This window comes from Musca domestica, unplaced genomic scaffold (genome assembly GCF_030504385.1).
Source record: "Musca domestica strain aabys unplaced genomic scaffold, Musca_domestica.polishedcontigs.V.1.1 22, whole genome shotgun sequence".
NCBI classification, from domain to species: Eukaryota; Metazoa; Arthropoda; class Insecta; order Diptera; family Muscidae; genus Musca; species Musca domestica.
Window position 1 is genome coordinate 10148098 of NW_026712262.1, and position 27695 is coordinate 10175792.

Consider the following 27695-nt stretch of genomic DNA (forward strand, 5'->3'; position numbering starts at 1 on the left):
TTTTTGTGAGCTAACGATTCCAGTTTTCAAGACACAGATTTCTATATATACTTTTTATAACAGCAAGATAATGATGGTAAAAAATGTGGAAACTGAGTTTCACAATTCCATAGTTTGCCCACTTTTAAAATATTTCCATTATTTTGCTGGAAGGAAGTGTTAAATATTTTATTAGAATTTTGAAGGAAATCGCTGAATAGTTTCACATGTTTTGAGAGATATGTTTATTTACAATTTGGACCCTTTTTAGGACGGATAATTAGAAGGCGTTAGTCCTAAATCTCATATTCACATTAGATATATATTTTATGAAATAAGATACACGAAGTTTGAAGAAAATCGCTGACTTATTACCCAAGATATGATGCATACACATAATTATTTGAAATGTAGACCCTTGAGGACTTTTTTAAAAGAATCGGATTATTATTTTATTATTTTCTAACATGTAAATTATTTTCTTACAAAATGTTGACCTTTTGTGGGAACGGTACCAGAAGAAGACTGATATTATCCATCTGGGAAATGGATCTAAGTAGCAAGTTTGGAGCAAATCGGATAGTATCTTTGAGAGTTATCGTGTTCACCATCTGGTAAGGCAGACAAACAAGTAAAAGGAAGAATGCTGCTAGGTCGACTCCTGAATTTTAAGGTTCTGAAATGAATTTCGTCCAAAGAGACTCAGGGTCCAAAACCGTTATTTAATTAAAACACATTTTGGTGTGATATATATTTGATATATATCCTCTAATTGTTTTAAAAAAGGTAAGAGGTTTTTTGGTTGAACAACGTCATATAGAGGCGGAAGAGGTGATGCATGTTTTTTAAATGTTGGCATTTTGAAGCCGACAGTGCATTAACTATAAAATTAGCGATTTTATGTTAGTTGACATTTATATACAGTGCGTGCTGTGCACAGTTCAAAAATAAGGTAACATAGGTTTATAAGTGTTAGGGACCCCAAAAAGTATGTAAAAGAACAGAAATTGTTATCGAATTAATTATGTACATTTGCAAATACGATAGAAGTCTCCATATTCTATATAGGTCTTTGAAACTTTTTAAAGGCCTATATGTTATTCTTGGGATTATTCATGCTTCAAAAATTATATATTTGTGCTCATTTAAATATAGCTCTCTTATAATATTATCTCCTAATATTCTTCGACCAATTATGCTCTAATTTGATGATTTCAGTACAGTTAAATCTAGTCCTTTAATACTGGTTCCACCCATACACCCGATTTTAGGTATTGTGAAGGTTTTAAAAGTATTTTCGAGGTTATAAATCTTTTGTCAAAAAACTGCAGCAAAAGACCAATTTATGATTTGTTTCCTATGCACCAGTACCTCTTTATATTCGTTATATTATCGTACTTAATTGCATTTTCAAACCACTATTACTATACTATACTATTATCTTAGCAACATTTACGTATTTTTTAGAAGACCATGTTGTAAAGTATTTAGTTTTGTCAAACTCAATATAAAAGTTCTTTAGGATCTTGAGTGTTTTCTATGCTTTGAGCTAGATTATTTTCTAATCAAAATTCATTTTTTAGCATGACAACCATATAACGGCATGTGTAAAAAATGCAAAATATGCAAATTTGCGATCTTTCTACAGTCTTTTTTTCATATTTTTCTTTCGAAAAACCTTTCTACTGTCATAACTAATAGCCGAAAGAAAATTTGAGTCAAATCGGCTAGCCGTTCTCAATTTTTATACATATAGATTTAATGAAATATGCGTGGCCAGTTCCTCTTTCCAAATAGGTATTTAGGGTTGGAGGGAGAGTCAAAAGTACCACGTATACTAACATTGAAGTATATATCTTCATTATTTTGGCGAATATAAAGATTTTAATTAAAATGGGCGTAAAAGTGGGTATTTTTAATTTTTCTTAGTATTACGAATGAAAGTTTTGTCAGATACTAATAAATGGGCGTAAAAGTGGGCATTTTTAATTTTTCTTAGTATTATGAAAGAAAGTTTTGTCAGATACCACGCTTATAACTCAAGAACCGTGAAAAAACAACAACAACCAACTTCAGAATGCTGCTATTTTGCCATAGAGAGTTTTCCAGAAAAAATGTTTTTCGTGATGGAATTCAAGCGTGATAGTGCGATTTTTTATATTTGGCTGATACTGACAGCGTAGACCGACGTCAAGGAAGTGGACGGAAGAAAACAGAACTTGATAGAAACCCTCGTCGCAGTGGCCGAAAAATGGCTCGTGAGCTGAACATATCGCAATATTCCATTCGACAAATATTGAATTTCCAACAAGTAAAAAAACATTTAGTTCGGCGGGAACGAACTTTTAATACCCTCCACCTTACGGTAAAGGAAACATTTTTATATAAAAGTACCTGAATTCAAGCGTGTTTCACTTTAAAATTCGTATTCCAGTAAGATCGTTTGAATAAACCATAAAGTGAGTCAAAAAACCATAATGTGAGTCAGGCCGTTATATGGGGCAATACCAAAACGCGAACCTCTATAGACAATTTTATACTTCTAGGATTATCATCTATCTTCTAAAATACCAAATTTGAAACAATTATGTGAGTAAATGTGCCTAGGATTATCAAAATATCGAATATCGCTGGGTATCGTTATATGTGCGCTATAGAAAACGTGGAACTAAACATTCAATGTTACCAGGATCTTGGTCACATTTTTCAATTGATTTTGCCCTTATTTGGCATCTAGCTCCTGGTAGAAGTCCTTTTCGCGGAAACTTCAATGTCAATGTTTCGAAGTAGGGCTCATATAAAAGTACCTCCTGATTTTACCTTTTTCGAGGGTTTTGATTATATTTTCGAATCGATTTGACTTAAAATGTGTGTTTATGCTACTTTTGGGGTAGTGAACCATCTTACATGGGTCTATATCAATGTATACTTTTTAATATATATCCTATATTATTTATTATTATTTAGGTTTTTAAACTAAAACCTCTTACTGAAAAATAGGATGAGGTTTTTTGAAAGACGTATTTATTTCCATTTAGTTGAGTCATCATTTATAAAAAAATTGTGCAAGATTTGTGAATTATTATGCTTTAAAGACTAAAACTACGGACCGGCAACGCGGACTGGGCCCGCTTATATATATATATATATATATATATATATATATATATATATATAGGCTAACATTAAAAAATTACTCAACAATTTAATTGAGGATACGAATATTACGGGGAAGTATGTTTCTACCTCGAATGGACTAATTTCAACAGAAATGCCACTCAACTTTAAAATATTGCCGTTTCCTACATGCTTGGCATTTCCTGTGAAATAAGTAAATCCGAAGAACAAACCCTTGGGGTATGCATAGCATGTTCCTGCTTTTCTCATGGTCAGCTGTTAATGTCACCTTCACGCGTTGGTAGACCGTGCTCTTTGTTTATTTCCACATTAAAGTATTACATTTTTTTTTAAATTTTTGAATTTGTTTTATTTTTTTTACACCAACATATATTGGCATATAAAATTTTGAATGCATATAAAATCAAAAGGGTAGCGAAGAGCACCGGGATAAGCTAGTATATATATATATATATATATATATATATATATATATATATAAATAGCTTGCGAACGGAATGAAATACGTGGACGAAATTTTACTTAAATTAGGTTTAGGGATGTACCCCATGTAACTGTATCGGCAGATTAAAGGTGTTTTGAAGTTCCATTTCCCATGAAAGAAAATTACCTATAAGTGATACCTTCCAATTTTCGCTATTTCTTGATTTTTCCAACGGAACTATCTCACTGGTATTTGGAGTCTTCAAAATGCACCCCTTTTCTGACAGCTAATTAAATGTACAGGTCCATGCTTTCATGTTAAAAAGTTCGGCCGGCCTCTGCTCAGCTTTCTTATTTGTTTTACCCAATGATTTGAGTATTAAATCTTAGTGTGTGGTATAATTTTCTTTAATCCCTGCTCGATTTTATTTTGCTTCTGGCCAAATCTTATGAACTCAGCCTTGTTCGTGTCCATCCACAAAAATGGCAAAGACCTAAAATGGTAAAGACTAGACTAAATGCATTTTGAGCAAATGGTTTGTTTCTACAATACATAGAGTATAATAACATGGCAGAGACATGTTATTATAAAAACCACAATTACAGAAAAGAATAACAACTAAAAATTTGAAAAATTCAATAGTTTGGCCTTAAAATTTTATTCCAAAGACTTTCCAAAAATGTACATATTGCCTCAGCGGTTTAAATCAGTTAACATTTGTAGCTATGTTTTTATGATATCGTAACAACAGACATATTTTCACAGGGTTGCCATATTTTGACTCTGTCTTGTCCTTTCTTTACACTTCTATGTCTTTGAAAATGGCAGAAATATATATACATATTTTGTGATATATTTGTATACCTAACATTAATTAAATACATTTTGTTTTATATAATAGTGACACAGTCTGCGTACTGCAGACGTAATTCATGTTGCTCTGGAGTTTCTGAAGTTCGTAGTTTTCAATTTTTTTCTCTACGAAGTCCTGCAGTTTCTTTGCAAACGAACATTCACTGATTTTACACTATATTTAGAGATAGAAGGCTTCATAGGAGGAATAACTATTCATTACATTTTTATTACTATCAGATATAACTAAAACGTTGTACATCAAGAAATTAATTTAAACAGATTTTTAAATAAAAAACCACTTGTATAATTTTGATGTAATTTCTTTATTTGGAAAAAAACGCGAAACTTACGCTTTGGGCAATTATTTTATTACAAACTTCACATAAGTTAATGCCTATATTAACCTATTTTAAGACAATTTCTGATATCATATACTCGTCCATAAAATGAAGTAGGGAATATAAATCATTCAATTGGGGAATCTCACACAGTCTCTAATTGTTATTACATACGTTAATTGATGAGTGGGCACACTAAACCCTGTAGCACTTTGTGTTCATTGGCACCAATTTGTTTACGTAGTGCATTGTCAAAGTCTTCGATACCAAATGATATGAATGTATCTAAACTTCATAACAGTCTTTAGTTTTTCAAACTTGAGGAGGTCGTTAATTAAACCCACCATACTACGTTAAGTTTGAGAAAGCTATTGTTGAAGTTAGGCCTTGCAAGTTTAAAGACCATATCACATATGGTTTCTTCAATACAAATGTTTTAAGAAATTGCAAGTGGTCGCCGTATCGTCTACAAATTATTAAATCGATACCTTCATTAGTTGTGTGGGAGGTACAGTGCCCTCTTCGAGTTTCTACAAAAACAATATCCTATCTATAGAACAAACCGTTTCAGACACCCGAATTGGGTCATATCTTTATTATGATGTAAAAAAACGGAATGGATCATGTGCAAAGCCTATAAAACCTGCGCGGATCAAACTAGGCTTAAATGAAAGGTCTCTCCAAATACTTTCAGCCCATATATAGGTTATAGACCAAAACCGTTTTAGAGACCCAAATTGGACCCATCCAGATAATAAGAAGGTCCTAACAGATTGAAAACCTGCGCGGATCAAACTAGGCCTAAATGAAAGGTCTCTCCGAGCACTTTCAGCCCATATATAGGTTATAGTCCAAAACCGTTTCAGAGACCCAAATTGGACCCATCCAGATAATAAGAAGGTCCTAACAGAATGAACCACTGTGCAAAGCCTATAAAACCAACATTTATACGTCCCCAACTTAATTCTTATACCAAAAGTCTCATAATTGTACTAAATATAATGTTCGTTCATATTTAAGATGGAAACTTAAAACATTGGTCAGAATTTAATATTATTCCAAAGATTATTGATATTTAAAACGGTGTATATTGGTCCTCGTTTAGGTATAACTCTCATATAATGTTATCTCCTAAAACTCTTCGACCAAATAAGCCATAATTTGATATTTAAGGTTTTCAGTATTGAAATATATTTTGAAGGTTCCAAAAGCCCTTTCGACGATATTAATACTACTGCCACAAAATTTTCAATAAAAGTGTACTATTCTGTTTACTTTAACCTATTTCGAGGTTTTGATTAAATTTTCGAATCGATTTGACTTAAAATGTGTGTTTAGGCTACTTTGGGGGGTAGAGAACCATCTTACATGGGCTTATTATAAACAGTTAATGTATACTTTTGCTATATTATTCAGGTTTTTAACTCTCAAACTAAAACCTCTTACTGAAAAATAGGATCAGGTTTTTGAAAGACGTATTTATTCCTATTTAATCGAGTCATCATTTATACTAAAATTGTGCAACTCATGTGAGCCAGATTTGTGAATTATTATGCTTTAAAGATTAAAACTACGGGCCGGCAACGCGGACTGGGCCAGCTAGCTAAAAACCAACTTCCAATTTTTTAAATTTCGCGACTTTTCTGGAGGAAATAACCGAAAGAAATTTTAAGTTTAATCGGCCAAGTCATTCTTTCTTAATGAGTTTCGATAATTTTTACGCCACTTTTATATATCTAGACACAATGTATATTCTTGATCAGCGTAAAATGTTAACCATAACCGTCTCATAAGAGAGTTTGAACTAAAAAATTTGTGAAACCCCTTACAGGTACATATTCGTTGTTTTGATGGAACAGTTTCAAATTTCGCATATACAGGCATGTCTCGGGAACGAATTCTGAACTAAAGTGGTTTTAATTCCGTACTAAGCTTCATCAGAAAACGAAATTTTTATTTTCGGATTTCAACAACTTTGAATTTTCCAAGTGAAATTGTATTTTCATGGGTACTTATAACATTAAAATATCTTCAAGTAAAAGAAAACAGTTAAATTTGAACTTTTTATACCCTTTACCATTTGGCAAGTAACTCAGTAAAAATATGACTGTAAATGTCGAAATTCCAGTATTCGAGGGGTATGGGTATGGTCACTTCTGTTATGAGGAACATCCAATCCAAATTTTAAACAATTCTGTAAAAAAATTGGCTTTAGTCATATAGATACCGAATATCCTAATTTATTTTTTTTAAATAATGAGCAAATTTTATTTAAAATAATTAGCAATCGAAGAAGCAAAATAGTAACATATAGTCACTTCATTTTTTTTTTCTTTAAAAGCAATTTTTTCTTATTTATTTGTGAAAACAAAACAATCTGAACTTACGAATGGTAAATTGAAGCAAAGATAAAAAATATAACAAAACAATTGAAAAAACTGCTTAGTTCAGCCCTCCACAATTAGGAAAAATGTAAAAAAAACTACCGAAATATACCACTCAAATGAAAACCGTTATATGGGGCTATATGAAAACGTTGACCTGAATGAGTTTTTTTTTCAAAGGCTGTAGTATCGATTCCGACCTTCAAATTCGAAATTTGAAACAATTCCGGTTAATAATGTCGATAATATCATCAAAATACTGAATAAAGAATGGAACCGTTATATTGGGGGTTTACGAAGACCTGCATTGCTCAAAATTTTAGCCTTCCATCTTAATTCGTTCGAATGATTTCACTAGATTACAACGGACCGACAGACGGACCTCGCTATCATGAATCATGATCCAGAATAAAGTATTTCGAAGAGTTACAAACGGAATTATAAAGCTAATATACCCTCCATAGAATGGTAGAGGGTATAACAAGTCAAAAAAGGGTTTTTGTGCAAAAATGTAAGTATCTTGAAATATGTATTTTAAAATGTTTATTAACGTTCAAATCATTCATTTCATTTCTTTCATTTCTTTAATGTTATCATATTTACACTGAATAATGAGATTTTCGTAGTTTACAAAATCGATCGGAATCTGAAGAAGCTGAAACAAATCGATCGATTTTTAATTACGGAATTCAAACCATTCCGATTAGATTTTGTGACACGCCTGATAATCTGTATAATAAAAGTACCTCCTTATGTTCTGTACTTTGAGGAGTTAGAAAGCTTTTTTTCAACGAAATTGTCTAAAATTTTTATTTAAAGTTCACCATGGGTTTTACAGGCTCCGCCATCATTCGACTGTTGTAGAATGTGTGCGTACAGATTTTGGAAGAAGAGAAGCACCGTCGTATGTACACAACCAAAATTGGAGTTCATGAAACCTGTACACACACATATTGAAAAGCCGAAGCACCCAAAACAAGTAACGGAATTTGTGGGGTACCGCCAAAGTTAAGTTTTATGCCGACAAGTTAAGTTAAGTTTTATAAGACAATTGACCTTTAAAGAACAATATTTGGTGAGATGCAGTTGCCGACAATCGATAGTGTGCTTAAAAATTGGACCGATCGTGTGAGCTACCGCATTGCCAACCGACACAGCCACTTGATTCAAATTATTTTCACTTACAGACCATGTGGATTGTACTTTCAAATAAAAAATAAATTTGAGAAAATATTCTGTAGGAAAAGCAAACATTTACCATTACTTTGATCATATTAGATATGTTTTGATGATTTTCAACATTCTGTTACGATATTCTTTGCAAAAAAGAAAATATTATTTGATGTTCGAATACCAAGTCTGGACAAAACTATATATGAAAGGCTACAAATGTTCGGATCAGCGCTCTTCCAAAATAACTTATATGCTGAATATGACCATATATCATGTCTTATTTTAAATTCTATATCTACCAGTTGTAGAAATTAATCTTATTGCAACATACAGGGTGAGTTGAAAAAACTGCAACCACTCGTCCGACAACTGTTAAAATTATTGCAGTGACAGCCCATTATATTGTTTACAAGCGTACGTTTCAGAATTTTCTTTAAAGCACTTCAGCATTTAAGTGTGAATCTCGTACCATCACTCGTGACCGTGATACTGGTAGCGTAGCCCGACGTCAAGGATGTGAACGGAAGAAAATATCACAGCAACATTAGCAGAAATGGTTCGAAAAGTAAAACAGGGATTTGATCGAAATCCGCGTCGCAGTGGCCGAAAAATGGCTCGTGAGCTGAATATATTGCAATATTCCATTCGGCAAATATTGAAAAATGAGCTCGGGGTAAAGCCATTGAAATTCCAAAAAGTGCAAGAACTTACACCGCAACCGAATGAAAATACACTCGAAAGAGCTAAAGAGTTGCTTCGCCTGGCCGAAGGTGGTTAACTGCCGAATTTGGTTTTCTCCGATGAGAAAACATTCGTTGTCCAGCAGTTTGTAAACAAACAAAATGATCGTGTTTACTTACCAAAGAGGTCATCTGAAAATGTGCACCTTCGGTTGGTGATGGCCGCCAAAACAGCCGATGGTCACTCTCCTCTCGTATTAATCGACCGTGGCGTCGGAATAAATGCCGAATATTATCGCAAAAATATTCTGGAGGGTGTATTAAAGCCTTGGGCACGCAAACATTTTGGCTGCAGACCTTGGACATTCCAACAGGACTAAGCACAATTGCATTCAGCACGCGCCTCCAAAGAATGGCTACAAAATAAGGTTACTCGCTTCATTTTCAGCGCACAATGGTAACCAAAATCTCCGGATACGAATCCGTTGGACTATTGTGTCTGGTGTATTCTGGAAAGCAAGGTTGGCACTAAAAAATACCAGAGTGTCGATCACCTCAAGGAAGCGTTTCGCCGGGAATGGGCCAAAATACCGCAGACAATCTTTCGGGCAGCGTCTGGCGGTTTCATTGGCCGTTTGAAGGCCATAAATCGTGCAAAGGTAAACAATTCGAACAAATCTAAACATATTCTATATTTGATGCTATTTCCAACATTTGCTGCTTTCATACAATACAATTTATAAAAAAAATGTATAAATAATGTCGTTTAACTTTGTTGCAGTTTTTTTATCTTACCCTGTATATCAAATTATTGTGAAAATATGTTATCAGGTTAAATCAGATAAGATATAAGTAGGTGATTTTATTATCATTTTGTGACAAAATAAAAGTAATAAAACTGGTAAAATGGTTGCGATAGCATTAATATTCACTATTAATATTTGTAATATATATATATATATATATATATATATATATATATATATATATATATATATATATATATATATATGTACAATGTTTTAGAACCCATTACAAAATACACCTAGTTCATTTTAAAATCCTTCAAAAAATGTGGTCAAAATCGTGAAATTAACTGATATCCAAAGCATGTCACAAGAATAAATTCGGTACGAAAGTGATTTTAGTTTCGTATTTAGCTTCTTCAGTTGATGTCAAGCAAAAATTGATTCCAGATCTATAACGATTAATTCAACGGAATAATATCATCTGATCTTTAAATCTGAACTAAATACATTAATTGCAAACTTCACCATACATAGCATGGAGGGTACATTAAGTTCGTCATTTCGTTTGTAACTCATCGAAATTATCATTTTAGACCCAACAAAATATATATATTCTTGATCAGCGTAAAATTCTAAGACGATTTAGCCCTGTCCGTCTGTTGTAATCATGCTACAGTCAAAACGAATTAGCGTATGAAACTAAAATTTTGCACATATCTGTCTTTTGTCTGCAGACGGGGCAAGTTCGAAGATGGGCTATATCGGACCACGATATCGTGTATCCCCATATAACGGTACCCCCATATTCGGTATTTTGATGATTTTAGCAACATTTTTCAATGGAATTGTCTGAAATTCCACGCAAGGAGTTGCTTCTGCTCACTTTATCCCTTAGAAGAGAATCATCTACATAGGTCTACGATATCGTATAGCCCCCATAAAGCGGTACTCCCGATATTCGGTATTTTGATGATTTTAGCCACATTTTTCAGAGGAATTGTCTGGAATTCTGCACAAGGAGTTCTTTGTCAGGACTTTATCCCTTGGAAGAGAAATATCTATATAGGTCCACGATATCGTATAGCCCCCGTATAACGGTACCCCCCGATATTCTGTGTTTTGATGATTTTAGCCACAGTTTTCAACGGAATTGTCTGAAATTCTGCACAAGGAGTTCTTTGTCAGCACTTTACCCCCTGAAAGGGAATTGTCTATACAGGTCCACGATATCGTATATCCCCCATATAACAGTACCCCCCGATATGCGGTATTTTGATGATTTTAGCCACATTTTTTAACGGAATTGTCTATATCCATAAAACGGTACCCCCAGTATTCGGTATTTTAAAGATTTTAGCCACATTTTTTACGAAATTGTCTGAAATTCTGCACAAGGAGTTATTTGTGAGTACTTTACCCCCAGACATAGATTTGTCTATATAGGTCTACAATATCGTATATCACCCATATATTTGCACCTTCCGATATTAGGTATTTTAAAGATTTTAACAGAATTTTTAATAGATTTTATTTTTTTGAAAATGTCCTAACTCGTTCCAAATGGAGGAGGGTATTCAAAGTTCGGTCCGGTCCAACTTACTGTTATTTACTTATTTTTACAAACGTTCGTCATACCTTGATTTAGGTGTTTAAATAAAGAAATATTGACCACGCCTACTTCTATGCCCACTATTTCCATTTATCGAAAATCCTTATATATATATATATTGTTAAAATTTAAAATTGTTAAAAATTCAACTTCCTAACGCACTCACTCAAAATCCTAACGTACTTTTAAATTGCTATGCTATGCCAAATGGGTAACCAATAGCTTACAGTTATTGTCGGTATGGATTTCACAACACTGACTTCTTTATATGTCAAATTACAGTTCATTCGGTAGTATAAAAAACTTAACGAAAAGGATGTCTTTCAATCATCCTAGGAATATTGTGTTAAGGTTCATAGATTAACCTAAATATTGCACCTTAATTGCGAACTAAATACCTTACAATATGGGCTTCTAAAATTAATGAATTCAAAATTACCCTTGAGTTGGAAAATGTTGCTAAGACCTTTGTATTATACTAATAATTGAGGTTTGGAAATGTAATTGAGTACGATGATATAACGAATATAAAGATAATTTTGGTCTTCTTTCAAACTAAATTTTATGTGATTCGTTTTATTCGATTTTTCTAGAAATTCTTTTTTTATGCCAAAGGGCAATCCGTTCAGCTGTCTTGAGATATAAGCGATCTAACTAACATCCCCTTCTTTGGTACATGCCATATTTTGGATACAAGCATCAATGTAAAGGTCCAACGTAACCTTCTTGTGTTTTTGGAGTTTCGCTGGAATTAAAAATATTCGCGGTATAATGGAAAGTTTCGTATTTTTTATATAAAGTTATGGTCTATTTCACCCGCAAAATATTGGTAGGTTTCTGCCCAGCCCTAAACTCTAGTCCCATACGAAATTGGTCTATAATTGTAGCCTAGAGAGGAAATACAAAAAACAAGTAATTTTTATTTTTATACCCTCCACCATACTATGGAGGGTTATTCCATTTGTAACTCCTCGAAATACTTATGTCAGTCCCAACAAAGTACATATATTCTTGATCAGCGTAAAATTCTAAGTCGATTTAGTTTATTTTTCCAGTAGGCAGGTTAAGTTCGAAAATGGGCCATGTTGGTCCACGTTTTCATATAGCCCCCATATAACGGTACCTCCCTATATTCGGTATTTTGGTGATTTTAGCGTCTTCATTCACCAAAATTGTTTCAAATTACGTAGTTAGAGTTCGTAATGGGAACTACAGTCTGTGACAGAACATTTTCTATGCTGGTCCAGGTCTTCGTATAGGCCCCTATATTCGGTATTTTGATGAGTTAAGGTACAATACACACCGAAATTGTTTGAGATGTCGTATTTGAGTTAACATGAACAAAAGTTAACATGAACAGCCGAACATACATAGCTAGATCGACGTAACTCGGCAAGATAGGAAGATCCGTATATGTTTGCTATGTCTTGGACCAACATTTCCAGGTGTTACATTCTTTTTGGCCCAATCAAAACTTTTACAACACTGTTGGGGGTATAACATAGTGTTGTATGTTATAATAATCAAATAATCGAAACGTTTTAAGTAATTTCATAAAACAGGATGTTGAAAGACATATTTGTTCAATAATATGATGAAGTATATTTAGGTTTATATGCAAAAGGTACTGTTTCCTAAACAAGAAATTTCAAAAATGAATTGAACAAAATATTAAGCACTTGCATTAATTTTTATGTAGAACTTGCTAAAAAATTGACCCAAAAAGAGTAATGAAGACGATAGCCGACTCGTTGTTAGTTATTTTTGGAGATTTTGCAACTTTTAAGAAAATAAAGGACAATCTTTAGAATCCGAGCTAGGGAGTTAAACTTTCTAAATTTTGAAGAAATTTTTAAAATGTTTGTAGATCACCTTCGAAATATTGGAATGAAAAATAAAGAATGACATCAAGCTTGATTATTTATTATTTTTTATACACAACTGAATTTGTTTTCCTATCCTTTCTTTTCCTTTTCCCACTGTTATTTTGTTATAAGTCAAAAATGTGTTTTAATTTAATAATTTTTAAGTTTCCGAGTTTTTGCCGATTATGCCGATTTTTTTCTGCAAAATTTTATTGGCAATCCCGCCGCCGTATCATTTGTTCTTTGATATTGCTTGATTGATAACAAAAACAGAAGCAGGCAACGGAAAGTAATTTTTCTTGAAATTTTTTTCTCCCTCTCTTTAGCTATTTGCTTTGTTTCTTCTTGAACTTAAGTTCTTAGATAAGCATTGAAAAATTCAAGCAAATTCAAACCCTAGCCCTGGTTATGAAAACATTGTGTAATTAAATTAATTTCATTTATCTTTTACGACAGAGGAATGAAATTAAATAAAGATCTTTAGGTACGCGGGTTTCGATTGGATACACTTAATAAATTTCACTTTCCTAGAAAGTTTGGAAACGAAAAACTTGTAATCGCATAAAAACTTAATCAAAATTATCAATGATAATACTACTGTTTACTCAAATAAATATTTCTAGAATAAAGGAAAGACACATTTACTTGTATAGAGATATTACGGGGTTCCGTTTGCAAATGGTAACACTTATAGATTTTTGCACTTTTTAACATAAAATACTTTCAGATTTATGAAATCCACTCGATCTCAAATATCAATTCCATAGCGAATACTTCAAATAAAATCGATTGATATCCAGATTCACGTGACGTATATGCGATGGAATTGACATTTAAAATGGAATGGATTTAGTAGTATAAACGCGCTCATAGGCACTGCGTTAAAAAATACAATATTTTTTAGATGTAGTTGGTTTATGCTGATTATATAATAAAATAATGTACTATATACAGGGCGAGATGAAAAAATTGCAAACAACATCAGACTGCTGTAATACCTAAGCCACTCGTCCGACAGCTGTTAAAATTATTCCGGTGACAGCTCATTATATTGTTTACAAGCGTACAAAAGCATTTTGGTGAGAATTTTCCAGAAAAAAGTTTTTCGTGATGAAATTCAAGCGTGATAGTGTGATTGGCTGGGAAATCGCAAGTGGCTATCGTCAGAGCACTCCAGCATTTAAATATGAATAAATCTTTTGTGTCTCGTACCATCGTTCGTTACCGTGATACTGGTAGTGAGCCCGACGTCAAGGAAGTGGACGAAAGAAAACAGCAACATCAGCAGAAATGGTTCGAATAGTAAAGAAGCGACTTGATCGAAATACTCCATTCGGAAATGTTGAAAAATGAGCTCGGGGTAAAGCCATTGAAATTTCAAAAACGAATTTGGTTTTCTCCGATGAGAAAATATTCGTTGTCCAGCAGTTTGTAAATAAACAAAATGACCGTGTTTACTTGCCAAAGAGGTCATCTGAAAATGTGCACCTTAGGCTGGCCACCAGAACTCAAGCGCCGGCCATGGTGATGGTGTGGACCGCCTAACAGCCGAAGGTCGCTCTCGGCTCGTATTAATCGACCGTGGCATTAGAATAAATGCCGAATATTATAGCGAAAATATTCTGGAGGGTGTAATAAATCCAAATAAATCCAAACGCAAGTATTTTGGCAGCAGAACTTGGACATTCCAACAGGACTCGGAACCATCCCACTCAGCACACCCCACCTAAGAATGGTTACAAAATGAAGTTCCCCGCTTCATTTCCAGCCCTCAATGGTCACCACGAACTCCGGATACCAATCCGTTGGACTATTGTGTGTGGAGTATCACTAAAAAATACCAAAGTGTCGATCACCTCAAGCAAGCGCTTCGGCGGGAATGGGCCGAAATATCGCTGAGCAACATTCGGGCAGCGTGTTTGAAGGCTATAATTCCTGCCAAAGGTGACCAATTCGAACAAATCTAAAATTTTTCTAAAATTCGATGCTATTTCCGACATTTTCAATTCATTCAATAAAATTAAAAAAATGTAAAAATTATGGCATTTGACTTTGTTGCAGTTTTTTTTTATTTCACCCTGTAGTCGTAGCCTGGATTTTGGCCTTATTTGCATCCTAATATATCTGTTAAAATGCTGTTGTGTGTTTTGTGGATTTAAATCGAACTAGAAACCTAACAATTGCACAAAATCCAAACATCATTTATTGTGTTCCTCCCCTTTTTAAAGGTAAAACTGTTTAGCCAATCATTGCAATAAACAATGAGTCATTAAAAAACACATTAGACATTGTGGATTTTTTATACGAACTTATTATTTTTTCCTTTCATAAAATGACATTTGGACTATCACATGCAAAGTGCAAAGTCATACGCAATGATGTGTATGTAAGACAAGTAAAATTGCAACTTACTTTTAATACCCCCCACCATTTGGAAGGAACTTCAAAATTTAAAAAAAATCGTCGAAAAATACCGGCTAAGTGTAAACCGTTTTATGGGGGACATACGAAGATTAGGACATGACATTTTTTTTTGTCATAGGTTATAGCACCCAATATATCTTGGAATACGAAACTTGAAACAATTCCCGCAAAAAATGTCACTAAAATTATCAAAATACCGTATATTGGGAGTTACCGTTATATATTCACCAACACGGTCCATTAACGAACTTAACCTGCTTATTGGCAAAATACACGTGTTTGCAAAATGTTAGCCTTCTATCTCAATTCGTTCGAAAGATAGCGTGATGGTTGGGTCTAACATGAGTGTTTTGAGGAAGTTTAAACGGAATGACAATATTAAAATAACATCCACAGTAAGGGCCATGTCGGTCAACCTTTTAATATAGCCCCTATATAACGGTATCTCTCAATATACGGTATTATGATGATTTTAGTGACATTATAGAGCGGACTCGTATCAAACTACGTTTTGAAAAATGTTAATGGACACTAATACCTATGACAAAAATTACTTATTCAGGTCCACGTCTTTTTATAGCTCCTATATAATAATATCTACCGACATTCGTTATTTTTTGGTTTTAGAGACATTATAGAACAGAATTGTTTCATGGTATTTAATACTCGTAATGGGTACTACACACACAGACCCACGTCTTCGTATGGGCCCCATAAATCGGTACCTCCCAAGATTCGGTATTTTCATGATTTTAGCGTTATTATTCAAAGATTGTTTCAAAGATGAAGTTAATGTGTACTACAACTTATGACAAAAAATTGCCTATGCGCGTCCACGCCTTCCTATAGCCCTTATATATACCTTATACCTCCCGACATTCGGTATTTTTATGATTTTAAAGATTTTATTAACCGGAATTGTTTAAAATTTCGTATTTAAAATTCATAATGGATACGACAACTTAGCCGTTTAGCCCATATATGACAGTACTTCCCTTTATTGGTATTTTGATGATATTCACCGGAATTCTTTCAAATTTCGTATTTTAATTTTGGAATCGGTACTACAGCCAATGACAAAAAATTACTTATGAAGGTCTCGTCTTCGTATATCCCCCATATAACGATTTTTATTTAGTATTTTTCGACGAACATTTTTTTAAATTTTTGCAAATTCTTTCCAAATGGTGGAGGGTATTAAAAGCTCTGCTCGGCCGAACTTAGCTGCTTTTATACTTGCTCTTTTTATAAATATAACTTTATCTTTCAATCAAATTTTCGTAAACGGAACGGTTGCATAATAAAATCTGATGAATATTTCAAATAATTAGTTACCTTCATATGATATTTTTTTCAACTCAGAAAATTTAAAAGCGACACAGATTTGTTTATTCTAATCACTCAAAAATATCGGCTTAAATAATTTTCTGGAATGTTAAGTTACTCACTATCATATTGTACTTTTACGTCTTAATTAAAAAAAGCGAAATCAGAAAGTTAAGAAGGCAGTTAATAAAGTAATTCACTAATAATTCGCGAAAGAACTAACTGAGAAAATTTACTGGAAATGAAACAAATACATACCTACTAATATGATTTTTTTTCAACCACATTTGCTCACTTTACAATTCAATCTGTTAATCAGCTGGTCATTATTGGGGACGTTATTAATGGAACATCGACCATATTACCTTAGCCTTACTGTTAAAATTATTGCAATTTTAAAAGTGACAATTGAAAAGTGCTAATACAAATTTTAGGATATTTACAATCTAAAAGAAGTTTTTCACTGTAATTCTTTCTGTTATTTTGGTTACCTTCAATGAAAAATGTGATTGTTCAATTTTATAGTCTTTTCCTTGAATATAAGATTCTCTTTTTAACATACATTTATGTATAAGTAAGAAACTTCACGCCAATTTTTTAATTAAATATATTCACATTTTTGCTGTTTTAATGTCTACTTGGTTGACTTTTAGTGTCTTATAAATTGTTTTGATATTTTCACTCGCCACTTTTTCAGACATTTATATTTATTGTCCTTTTTTATTTAATCTTCACCTACCGATTTCAGTATTCACATATATCACTAGAATTCCTACCGCGAGTAAAAGAGGACTTTTTCGGGACAACATGTTGTCCAAAAAAAATCGCACGGATTATACGCGCTCCAAATATTGTGTTTGACTAATTGGTGCGATCAAAGTGGTTGCCTTTATATAGACTTGGTACGAAACAATAGGAAACATAATAAACGTATATTCATATACAAATTATTAGTTTATTGTACGAAATCCAAAATGTGTAGTTGCTAGTACGTTAAGCTTGATAAAATTAGTCCGTCCACACATTCTGTATTGGCCATGTTTTTATTTATGACCGTTGAAGTGCCAGCAATTTATTCCTGATCGTTGCGATTAGAGTTATCGCTCGCTTGGTTGCTCGTTTTATGACTTTCTTCCAATCGATATAATATTGTTAATTTCGGACATAAAATAATGAACCTTTCTCGTCAAATAATGCAGAAGGAAAACAAAATTTTCGCATTCGATTTCTTATCAAACGAGTTGATACTGCGATTAGATTTCAAATGTGAGTATAGGAATATTTTTCACAGTTTCTGTGTATTTAATTGTTGTTTGTAACAAATCAGTAATTGCAACTTGTAACAACCTCCACCATTTTCCCCCTAAAATGTTTCGTCATTGAATGATTATGATTATATTGTTGATATCAAAACTTGAAGTACGTACTATTTTTGTATATTCCAATTTTTGGTCAAGAAATATTTCTTATAAAGATAAAGCAAAATATTAGGTTAATAGGTAGGTGGAACGTAACATATTACACATATATATTGACTAATAAGCTGAAGCTAGTATGATACAATTGATTGCATAGTTTGTATTATTTCAGAATTTTAATCAAATGGAACAAACATCTAATCTAATGACGAATATGGGAATATGGGGAAGTCCAAGTACTTGGATAGTCACAGTTGTCATAAATTACTATTATAAGGTATATAGCTTTTGTTATTAAGTTTGCAACATTCAACAGGTAGAGTGAAAAATGGTTCCAAATAGAATATTTGAATTTATTATGTAACGACGTACTCAGGCCAATTCATTAACAATAACATGTATACATTACATTGCAAATAAATTTAAATAAATGTTAGCTTATTTCGATTCATTTATTTTGTAAATTCATGGTTCTTAAACATATTTTACTTCCTTTAGAAGAAGTCACTTCAATAATCCAATGTACTCTTGGACCAAAGTGATAAACTCGTTATATCAATATAAAATATTTGTAAGTTCATATAAATATATGTTTATTAAATGACACTCTCCGCGTCGCACAGAACAAAATGCCTCATAGTAGTAATTTACTAATGGGAATTTATTGAAAACATATAAATTAAAAGGAATTTTGGTATTAATACGTCAAAATAAGAGGATTTAAGTCCTACAATTGTAGATAATCGCTATTTTGTTTATAATTAATTAATCATATTACGATCAACTATTTAAAAATTAAAAGCATCGGTTGCTACAAGAGTATATTGCCGATAGGGAAAGTTTAGTCGGAACCAACAACACTTTGTTTCTATATTGTCAAGTTAAATGTTAACAATACGTTAAGTTGAACCGTGCGAACATTTTATAACCGTCCAAACAGACGAAGAAGACCTTTAAAAATAAAATTATACGGACTCAGTATTCTAACCTACTTCATTTTAAACTGCAAATCCCAGCGAAATTGGTTGGAGAATTTGTTAAAAAAATCAAACCTTGAATTGGTAAATATTGTGAGTTTCAAGTACCAAATTTGAAACAATTATATTGAAAATGTGGCAAAAATTATGAAAAAAAAATATGAATCGGGAAAAAAGATTTTTTTTCGAAAAAATCTGAGAGAATTGTAATTTTGGAATTTCGAAAAAATTAAAGTTGTGGTGAGTCGTACTCGGTTTGTGCCCATTTGCCAAATTATAAATGGGCACAAACCGAGTACGACTTTTATTTTTTTCGAAATTCGAAAATTGCAATTCTCTCAGATTTTTTCGAAAAAAAATCTTTTTTCGAATATCTTAGAAATTTTATCAAATTTCGAAAGAAAATTTCGGCACAATTGAGCACAACTTTCCTTTTTTCGAAATTCGATATATATATATATATATATATATATATATATATATATATATATATATATATATATATATATATATATATATATATATATATATATATATATATATATATATATATATATATATATATATAAATATATATATATATATATATATATATATATATATACTGCGTTTCTAATGGTTTTGTCTTTTACGCATTAAAGTAGTGCAATATATGTTTTTTAATTTTTAAATTTGTTTTTTTTTTTTTGAAATCGTAAATAAAATTTTGAATGCATATAAAATCAAAAGGTGTAGCGAAGCGCACCGGGTTCAACTAGTATATATATATATATATATATATATATATATATATATATATATATATATATATATATATATATATATATGTATATATATGTATACAAATGTATATATATATATATATATATATATATATATATTTACTTTTATACCAAATTCCGCCACACCTTCCATATTTCATTGAAATTGGTGCGTCAAATATGTGAAATCGGCCGAGAATATATATATATATATATATATATATATATATATATATATATATGGGAGCTATATCCAAATCTTAGCGTATTTGAATATAATTTGTTAAATTTATTTTTGTGCCAAATTAAGTCACTCATGCCGAATTTCATTGGAATCGGAAATCCGTATCGTGTTTTGCGCATCAAATATGTGAAATCGGCGGAAAATATATATGGGAGCTATATCCAAATCTGAACCGGTTTTAATATAATTTGTCTAATTTACTTTTCTAGTCAAAATCCCGTTACATATTCCAAGTTCCTTTGGAATCGAACATACATATCGTGTATGGTGCATAAAATACATGCAATCGGTCGAAAATATATATGAGAGCTATATCCAAATCTGAACCGATTTTTATATAATTTGACAAATGTACATTCGTTTTAATTTTCGCTACACATTCCAAATTTTATTGAAATTAGAGATACATAGCGTGTTTGGTGCATCAAATACATGAAATCGGTCGAAAATATATATGGGAGCTATATCTAAATCTGAACCGATTTCAATATAATTTGACAAACTAATTTTTGCTCCCAATTCCGTTACTTATTTTAAATTTCATTAAAATTAGAAATACATGTCGTGTTTGGTGCACCAAATACATGAAATCGGCCGAAATGTATATGGGAGCTATATCCAAATCTGAGCCGATTTCAATATAATTTGAGAAATCAATTTTTTAGATGAAATCCATCATACGTTTCAAATTTCCTTGAAATTGGGGATACATAGCGTGTTTGGTGCATCAAATGCTTGAAATCGGCCGAAAATATATATGGGAGCTATATCCAAATCTGAACCGATTTCAATATAATTTGACAAATTTATTTTCGGATCAAATCCCGTCACACATTCCAAATTTCATTGGAATCGAACATTCATATCGTGTTTGAGGCATCAAATTAACAAAATCGGTCGAAAATATATATGGGAGCTATATCCGAATCTGAACCGATTACAATATAATTTGGCAAACTTATTTTTGTTCCAAATTCCGTTACGCATTCCAAATTTGAAGACTATATCTGTAATCGATCAAGTGGAATTTCAAAAATGTATATAGCCTATGTTACTTTCAGGCGATGTTGCAGTATACATCGAAATGTTCAGGAAAATCTGTTCAGCGGTTTTCGAGGCCATAAACAACAAACAAACAAACATACAAACATTTTCCTCTTTTTTTTTGTAAGGGCCCGTATTTTATGTAAGGGACCATATATATATATATATATATATATATATATATATATATATATATATATGTTCAGGAAAATCTGTTCAGCGGTTTTCGAGGCCATAAACAACAAACAAACAAACATACAAACATTTTCCTCTTTTTTTTTGTAAGGGCCCGTATTTTATGTAAGGGACCATATATATATATATATATATATATATATATATATATATATATATATGGTCCCTTACATAAAATACGGGCCCTTACAAAAAAAAAGAGGAAAATGTTTGTATGTTTGTTTGTTTGTTGTTTATGGCCTCGAAAACCGCTGAACAGATTTTCCTGAACATTTCGATGTATACTGCAACATCGCCTGAAAGTAACATAGGCTATATACATTTTTGAAATTCCACTTGATCGATTACAGATATAGTCTTCAAATTTGGAATGCGTAACGGAATTTGGAACAAAAATAAGTTTGCCAAATTATATTGTAATCGGTTCAGATTCGGATATAGCTCCCATATATATTTTCGACCGATTTTGTTAATTTGATGCCTCAAACACGATATGAATGTTCGATTTTATGTATGGGAGCTATATCCAAATCTTAGCGTATTTGAATATAATTTGTTAAATTTATTTTTGTGCCAAATTAAGTCACTCATGCCGAATTTCATTGGAATCGGAAATCCGTATCGTGTTTTGCGCATCAAATATGTGAAATCGGCGGAAAATATATATGGGAGCTATATCCAAATCTGAACCGGTTTTAATATAATTTGTCTAATTTATTTTCTAGTCAAAATCCCGTTACATATTCCAAGTTCCTTTGGAATCGAACATACATATCGTGTATGGTGCATAAAATACATGCAATCGGTCGAAAATATATATGAGAGCTATATCCAAATCTGAACCGATTTTGATATAATTTGACAAATGTACATTCGTTTTAATTTCCGCTACACATTCCAAATTTTATTGAAATTAGAGATACATAGCGTGTTTGGTGCATCAAATACATGAAATCGGTCGAAAATATATATGGGAGCTATATCTAAATCTGAACCGATTTCAATATAATTTGACAAACTAATTTTTGCTCCCAATTCCGTTACTTATTTTAAATTTCATTAAAATTAGAAATACATGTCGTGTTTGGTGCACCAAATACATGAAATCGGCCGAAAATGTATATGGGAGCTATATCCAAATCTGAGCCGATTTCAATATAATTTGAGAAATCAATTTTTTAGATGAAATCCATCATACGTTTCAAATTTCCTTGAAATTGGGGATACATAGCGTGTTTGGTGCATCAAATGCTTGAAATCGGCCGAAAATATATATGGGAGCTATATCCAAATCTGAACCGATTTCAATATAATTTGACAAATTTATTTTCGGATCAAATCCCGTCACACATTCCAAATTTCATTGGAATCGAACATTCATATCGTGTTTGAGGCATCAAATTAACAAAATCGGTCGAAAATATATATGGGAGCTATATCCGAATCTGAACCGATTACAATATAATTTGGCAAACTTATTTTTGTTCCAAATTCCGTTACGCATTCCAAATTTGAAGACTATATCTGTAATCGATCAAGTGGAATTTCAAAAATGTATATAGCCTATGTTACTTTCAGGCGATGTTGCAGTATACATCGAAATGTTCAGGAAAATCTGTTCAGCGGTTTTCGAGGCCATAAACAACAAACAAACAAACATACAAACATTTTCCTCTTTTTTTTTTTATAAGGGCCCGTATTTTATGTAAGGGACCATATATATATATATATATATATATATGGTCCCTTACATAAAATACGGGCCCTTACAAAAAAAAAAAAAAAGAGGAAAATGTTTGTATGTTTGTTTGTTTGTTGTTTATGGTCTCGAAAACCGCTGAACAGATTTTCCTGAACATTTCGATGTATACTGCAACATCGCCTGAAAGTAACATAGGCTATATACATTTTTGAAATTCCACTTGATCGATTACAGATATAGTCTTCAAATTTGGAATGCGTAACGGAATTTGGAACAAAAATAAGTTTGCCAAATTATATTGTAATCGGTTCAGATTCGGATATAGCTCCCATATATATTTTCGACCGATTTTGTTAATTTGATGCCTCAAACACGATATGAATGTTCGATTTTATGTATGGGAGCTATATCCAAATCTTAGCGTATTTGAATATATTTTGTTAAATTTATTTTTGTACCAAATTAAGTCACTCATGCCGAATTTCATTGGAATCGGAAATCCGTATCGTGTTTTGCGCATCAAATATGTGAAATCGGCGGAAAATATATATGGGAGCTATATCCAAATCTGAACCGGTTTTAATATAATTTGTCTAATTTATTTTCTATTCAAAATCCCGTTACATATTCCAAGTTCCTTTGGAATCGAACATACATATCGTGTATGGTGCATAAAATACATGCAATCGGTCGAAATATATATGAGAGCTATATCCAAATCTGAACCGAATTTGATATAATTTGACAAATGTACATTCGTTGTAATTTCCGCTACACATTCCAAATTTTATTGAAATTAGAGATACATAGCGTGTTTGGTGCATCAAATACATGAAATCGGTCGAAAATATATATGGGAGCTATATCTAAATCTGAACCGATTTCAATATAATTTGACAAACTAATTTTTGCTCCCAATTCCGTTACTTATTTTAAATTTCATTAAAATTAGAAATACATGTCGTGTTTGGTGCACCAAATACATGAAATCGGCCGAAAATGTATATGGGAGCTATATCCAAATCTGAGCCGATTTCAATATAATTTGAGAAATCAATTTTTTAGATGAAATCCATCATACGTTTCAAATTTCCTTGAAATTGGGGATACATAGCGTGTTTGGTGCATCAAATGCTTGAAATCGGCCGAAAATATATATGGGAGCTATATCCAAATCTGAACCGATTTCAATATAATTTGACAAATTTATTTTCGGATCAAATCCCGTCACACATTCCAAATTTCATTGGAATCGAACATTCATATCGTGTTTGAGGCATCAAATTAACAAAATCGGTCGAAAATATATATGGGAGCTATATCCGAATCTGAACCGATTACAATATAATTTGGCAAACTTATTTTTGTTCCAAATTCCGTTACGCATTCCAAATTTGAAGACTATATCTGTAATCGATCAAGTGGAATTTCAAAAATGTATATAGCCTATGTTACTTTCAGGCGATGTTGCAGTATACATCGAAATGTTCAGGAAAATCTGTTCAGCGGTTTTCGAGACCATAAACAACAAACAAACAAACATACAAACATTTTCCTCTTTTTTTTTTGTAAGGGCCCGTATTTTATGTCAGGGATCAATTTAATTTTTAGTGTGGTAAAAATCGTAGCAAAATTTTCCAGTCAAATGAGCAGAAATTTCGAATTTACTGTATTTTGTACACCTCATAATTGAGGTCTGAATAATTTAAGAATAGCCAAAGTTAATTACTTTTTAAACTCATTAACACCTTGTGCATTAGAGTCCTCACAAGTACCCCTAACCATGCCCGTCTGTTTGTCCGCCAAAAGGTGGTCTTGAGGGGGTACTATTACATGGAGAAAAGTCTAAAATTTATACATATGTTGAAATTTTTGTGTAAGATTTTCACCTCCCAAATACACATTTTTAGCCAAACCCTTTCAAATATGGTAAAATCAGGAGGTACCTTTATATGGGCACTACTCCGAAACATCGACCTACATTGAAAACATTCTTCTAGCCCTTATAATCCAAGATGACAAATAGAGGCCAAATCAAAAATATAGCAAACAACATAGCATGTCATAGTATTTCGCATGATTTAAATAAGTAAAAATAGTTTTATCCACCTCATAATTGAGGGCAGAATGATTTCAGAATAGTCAAATATGATTACTATTTTACATCCATTGCCGTAAGATGGGAATTAATTTTATTTGCCATTTAAATTGTAAGTTGGAGACCCCATAAAGTCCATATTTTTCATCATAGTATAATTCAATGACAATTCAACAAATATTCGGTCCCGTGCTACTTTCTTATATTTGTAATTTGTTCATGTTTTCACAATTTATTTCATATAGATGTACATCGCAAATCTACGTTCCCAACCAATATTCTCTAGGGGGTTACAAATTCAATAGAATACAAAATTGTCTTTTCTGACCACACATTAGATTTGAAAGTGGACTTGGGAATAATCCAATATAATGGTTCCAATGTATGATGTTTCCCTACACCAGGGTAGCATAAATACAATTTTTTAGCCAAATCAATTGATAACTGTGGTCAAGACCAATATGGGCCCTACTCTGAAAATTTTAAATTTTATGCGAAGAGGTTCTCTACCCCCTTAGAAACAAAGATGCCAAATAAGGGCCAAAAATGAAAAATGTGACCAAGACCCCAAAAATAGCTTAAACCATACGATGCTTATATAAATATGAAATCAGATTGTACCCTTATCCGTGAGTTATGATCGATATCGTGACCTGCAAAAGCGATTTAAAGTATGTTGAATGTTTGGGAAGAATTTCTGGAAGGATAGAAATCCTTTTCTTAATAAAAGTCCCATTCGCTCTACTATTTTGCACCCTTCATATTTGGTATTTTACTGATTGTACTCCCAAAGAATTTTGCATTTTGAGCATTCATTGGACGGATTATTTTCACATGAAAGAAGTAGGTCCACGCTTTGAAATGAGCCTCATTAGGCTTTTTCGGTCATTTTTGTTTGTTTGAATGTGTTTGCATCTTCCAGCTGAAGCACGATGTAGGTCCTGGAGTTGAAAGCTAGATCCCAAGACATGAAAGATCGCCATTTAACATCATATTGCACCAAGATGCCAGTCCGAAATTGTAGGCCCTGGAGTTGAAAGTTAGATGTCAGATAACATCGTTTTTCGAATTTATTTAATTTTTTTGTGAAAAGTTGTATGTAGTGAAAAATTATTCTTTATTTTGTTCACAAGAAATCCACTGAATTCAATTCGATTATACAAATTGAAAAAAATTGACAAAAGAAGAATAACAAATTGAAAAAAATCTTCAACTTGTTCGCTGATTTTTTACAGCAAATGTTCAAAGATCCTCACAAAGTTTGTCAATAGAGTGCACAATTGTTTTAAAATTAGATTCCACTGAATTTTTTTTTCGATTTTTTCCGGATTAGAGAATTTTTGCAATGAGATCTCTTTTTCGTGATTTTTTAGCGATTTTGAAAAAGTAATTGCCTTTTAACTTTGGTGTGACCGCGTTAAATTATTTCGATATTATCTATTTGTAAATTATGTCATGTTCCTGACACAATTACTGACTGAATGAATCCCAATTTCACATTTCGGAGTTTATTTCATATAGACGTACATCCCAAATCTGAGATCCCAACCAAATTTCTCTGGAGAATTGCAAATTCAATAGGATACAAAATGTTCTTTGCAGACCATTGGTTAGGAAGGTGGAATTGGATGTACACATAATGTGGGGACTATTGTAATGTTTCGATAAATTAATGCATGTGAACTACCCTTGTATTGATCACCTGTAGCTAGGCTAAGTTGATCAGCTGATTAACAGCTGTAGTTTTAAGGATTGTTATTGTTATTTTAAGGATATATTAAGAAAACAAAATCTAGGATTAAGTACCGTTATGTTTTATATATAAGGACGATGAAATTGAAAATAAAGTTCAGAAGTTAGAAAGAGCCTAAACCGGCTTTAAAACTTCAGTAAAATAAAAAAATCAAAAAGCTCTTTTTATTGAGCTGGAAATCGCTGGCAACTAGTTGTGCCTTCGAAAAATTTAAAAACATCTTTTTCTGCCAAGTGGCGTTTGTAAGCGCCGGCCAACAAATTGAGGCAGCAAATCCTGCCATGACGCATTACCCCAAGGTCCTAAGAGGTTGACACTGGAGGAATATTTCAAGCGCCAACAGCAGATTAAAGAAGAAAAGCTGACGCGGATTCCCCCTACTGAAAAGCCTAAACACCGCAGAGGAGGCAGAATTGTACGCCTGCGTCGACAATTGGCAGCCCTCAAAGAAGCTGTGAATGCAGATCCTCCACCATCTTGGCAAAAAGCCACACAAATTTGGCTACAAATAGATGCTGTGGAAGCTCAAATGCGATGTAAAAGTTCAGAAAACACACAC

General features: G+C 32.4%; 2 protein-coding genes across 5 annotated transcripts in view; one reads left to right on the forward strand and one right to left on the reverse strand.

Annotated features, from left to right (window-relative positions):
* The window catches only part of LOC101892423 (uncharacterized), a 36307-nt gene extending 18465 nt beyond the window's left edge, over positions 1 to 17842 (reverse strand). The window contains exon 1 of the mRNA XM_005192162.4: positions 17684 to 17842. Within this exon, the coding sequence (XP_005192219.2) occupies positions 17684 to 17753 (70 nt within the window). The 5' untranslated portion in view covers positions 17754 to 17842. The remainder of the gene's footprint in view (positions 1 to 17683) is intronic.
* Positions 1 to 27695, forward strand: part of LOC101897258 (protein unc-119 homolog) — a 200389-nt gene that overhangs the window by 115400 nt on the left and 57294 nt on the right. The gene's annotated exons all lie outside the window — the stretch shown is intronic.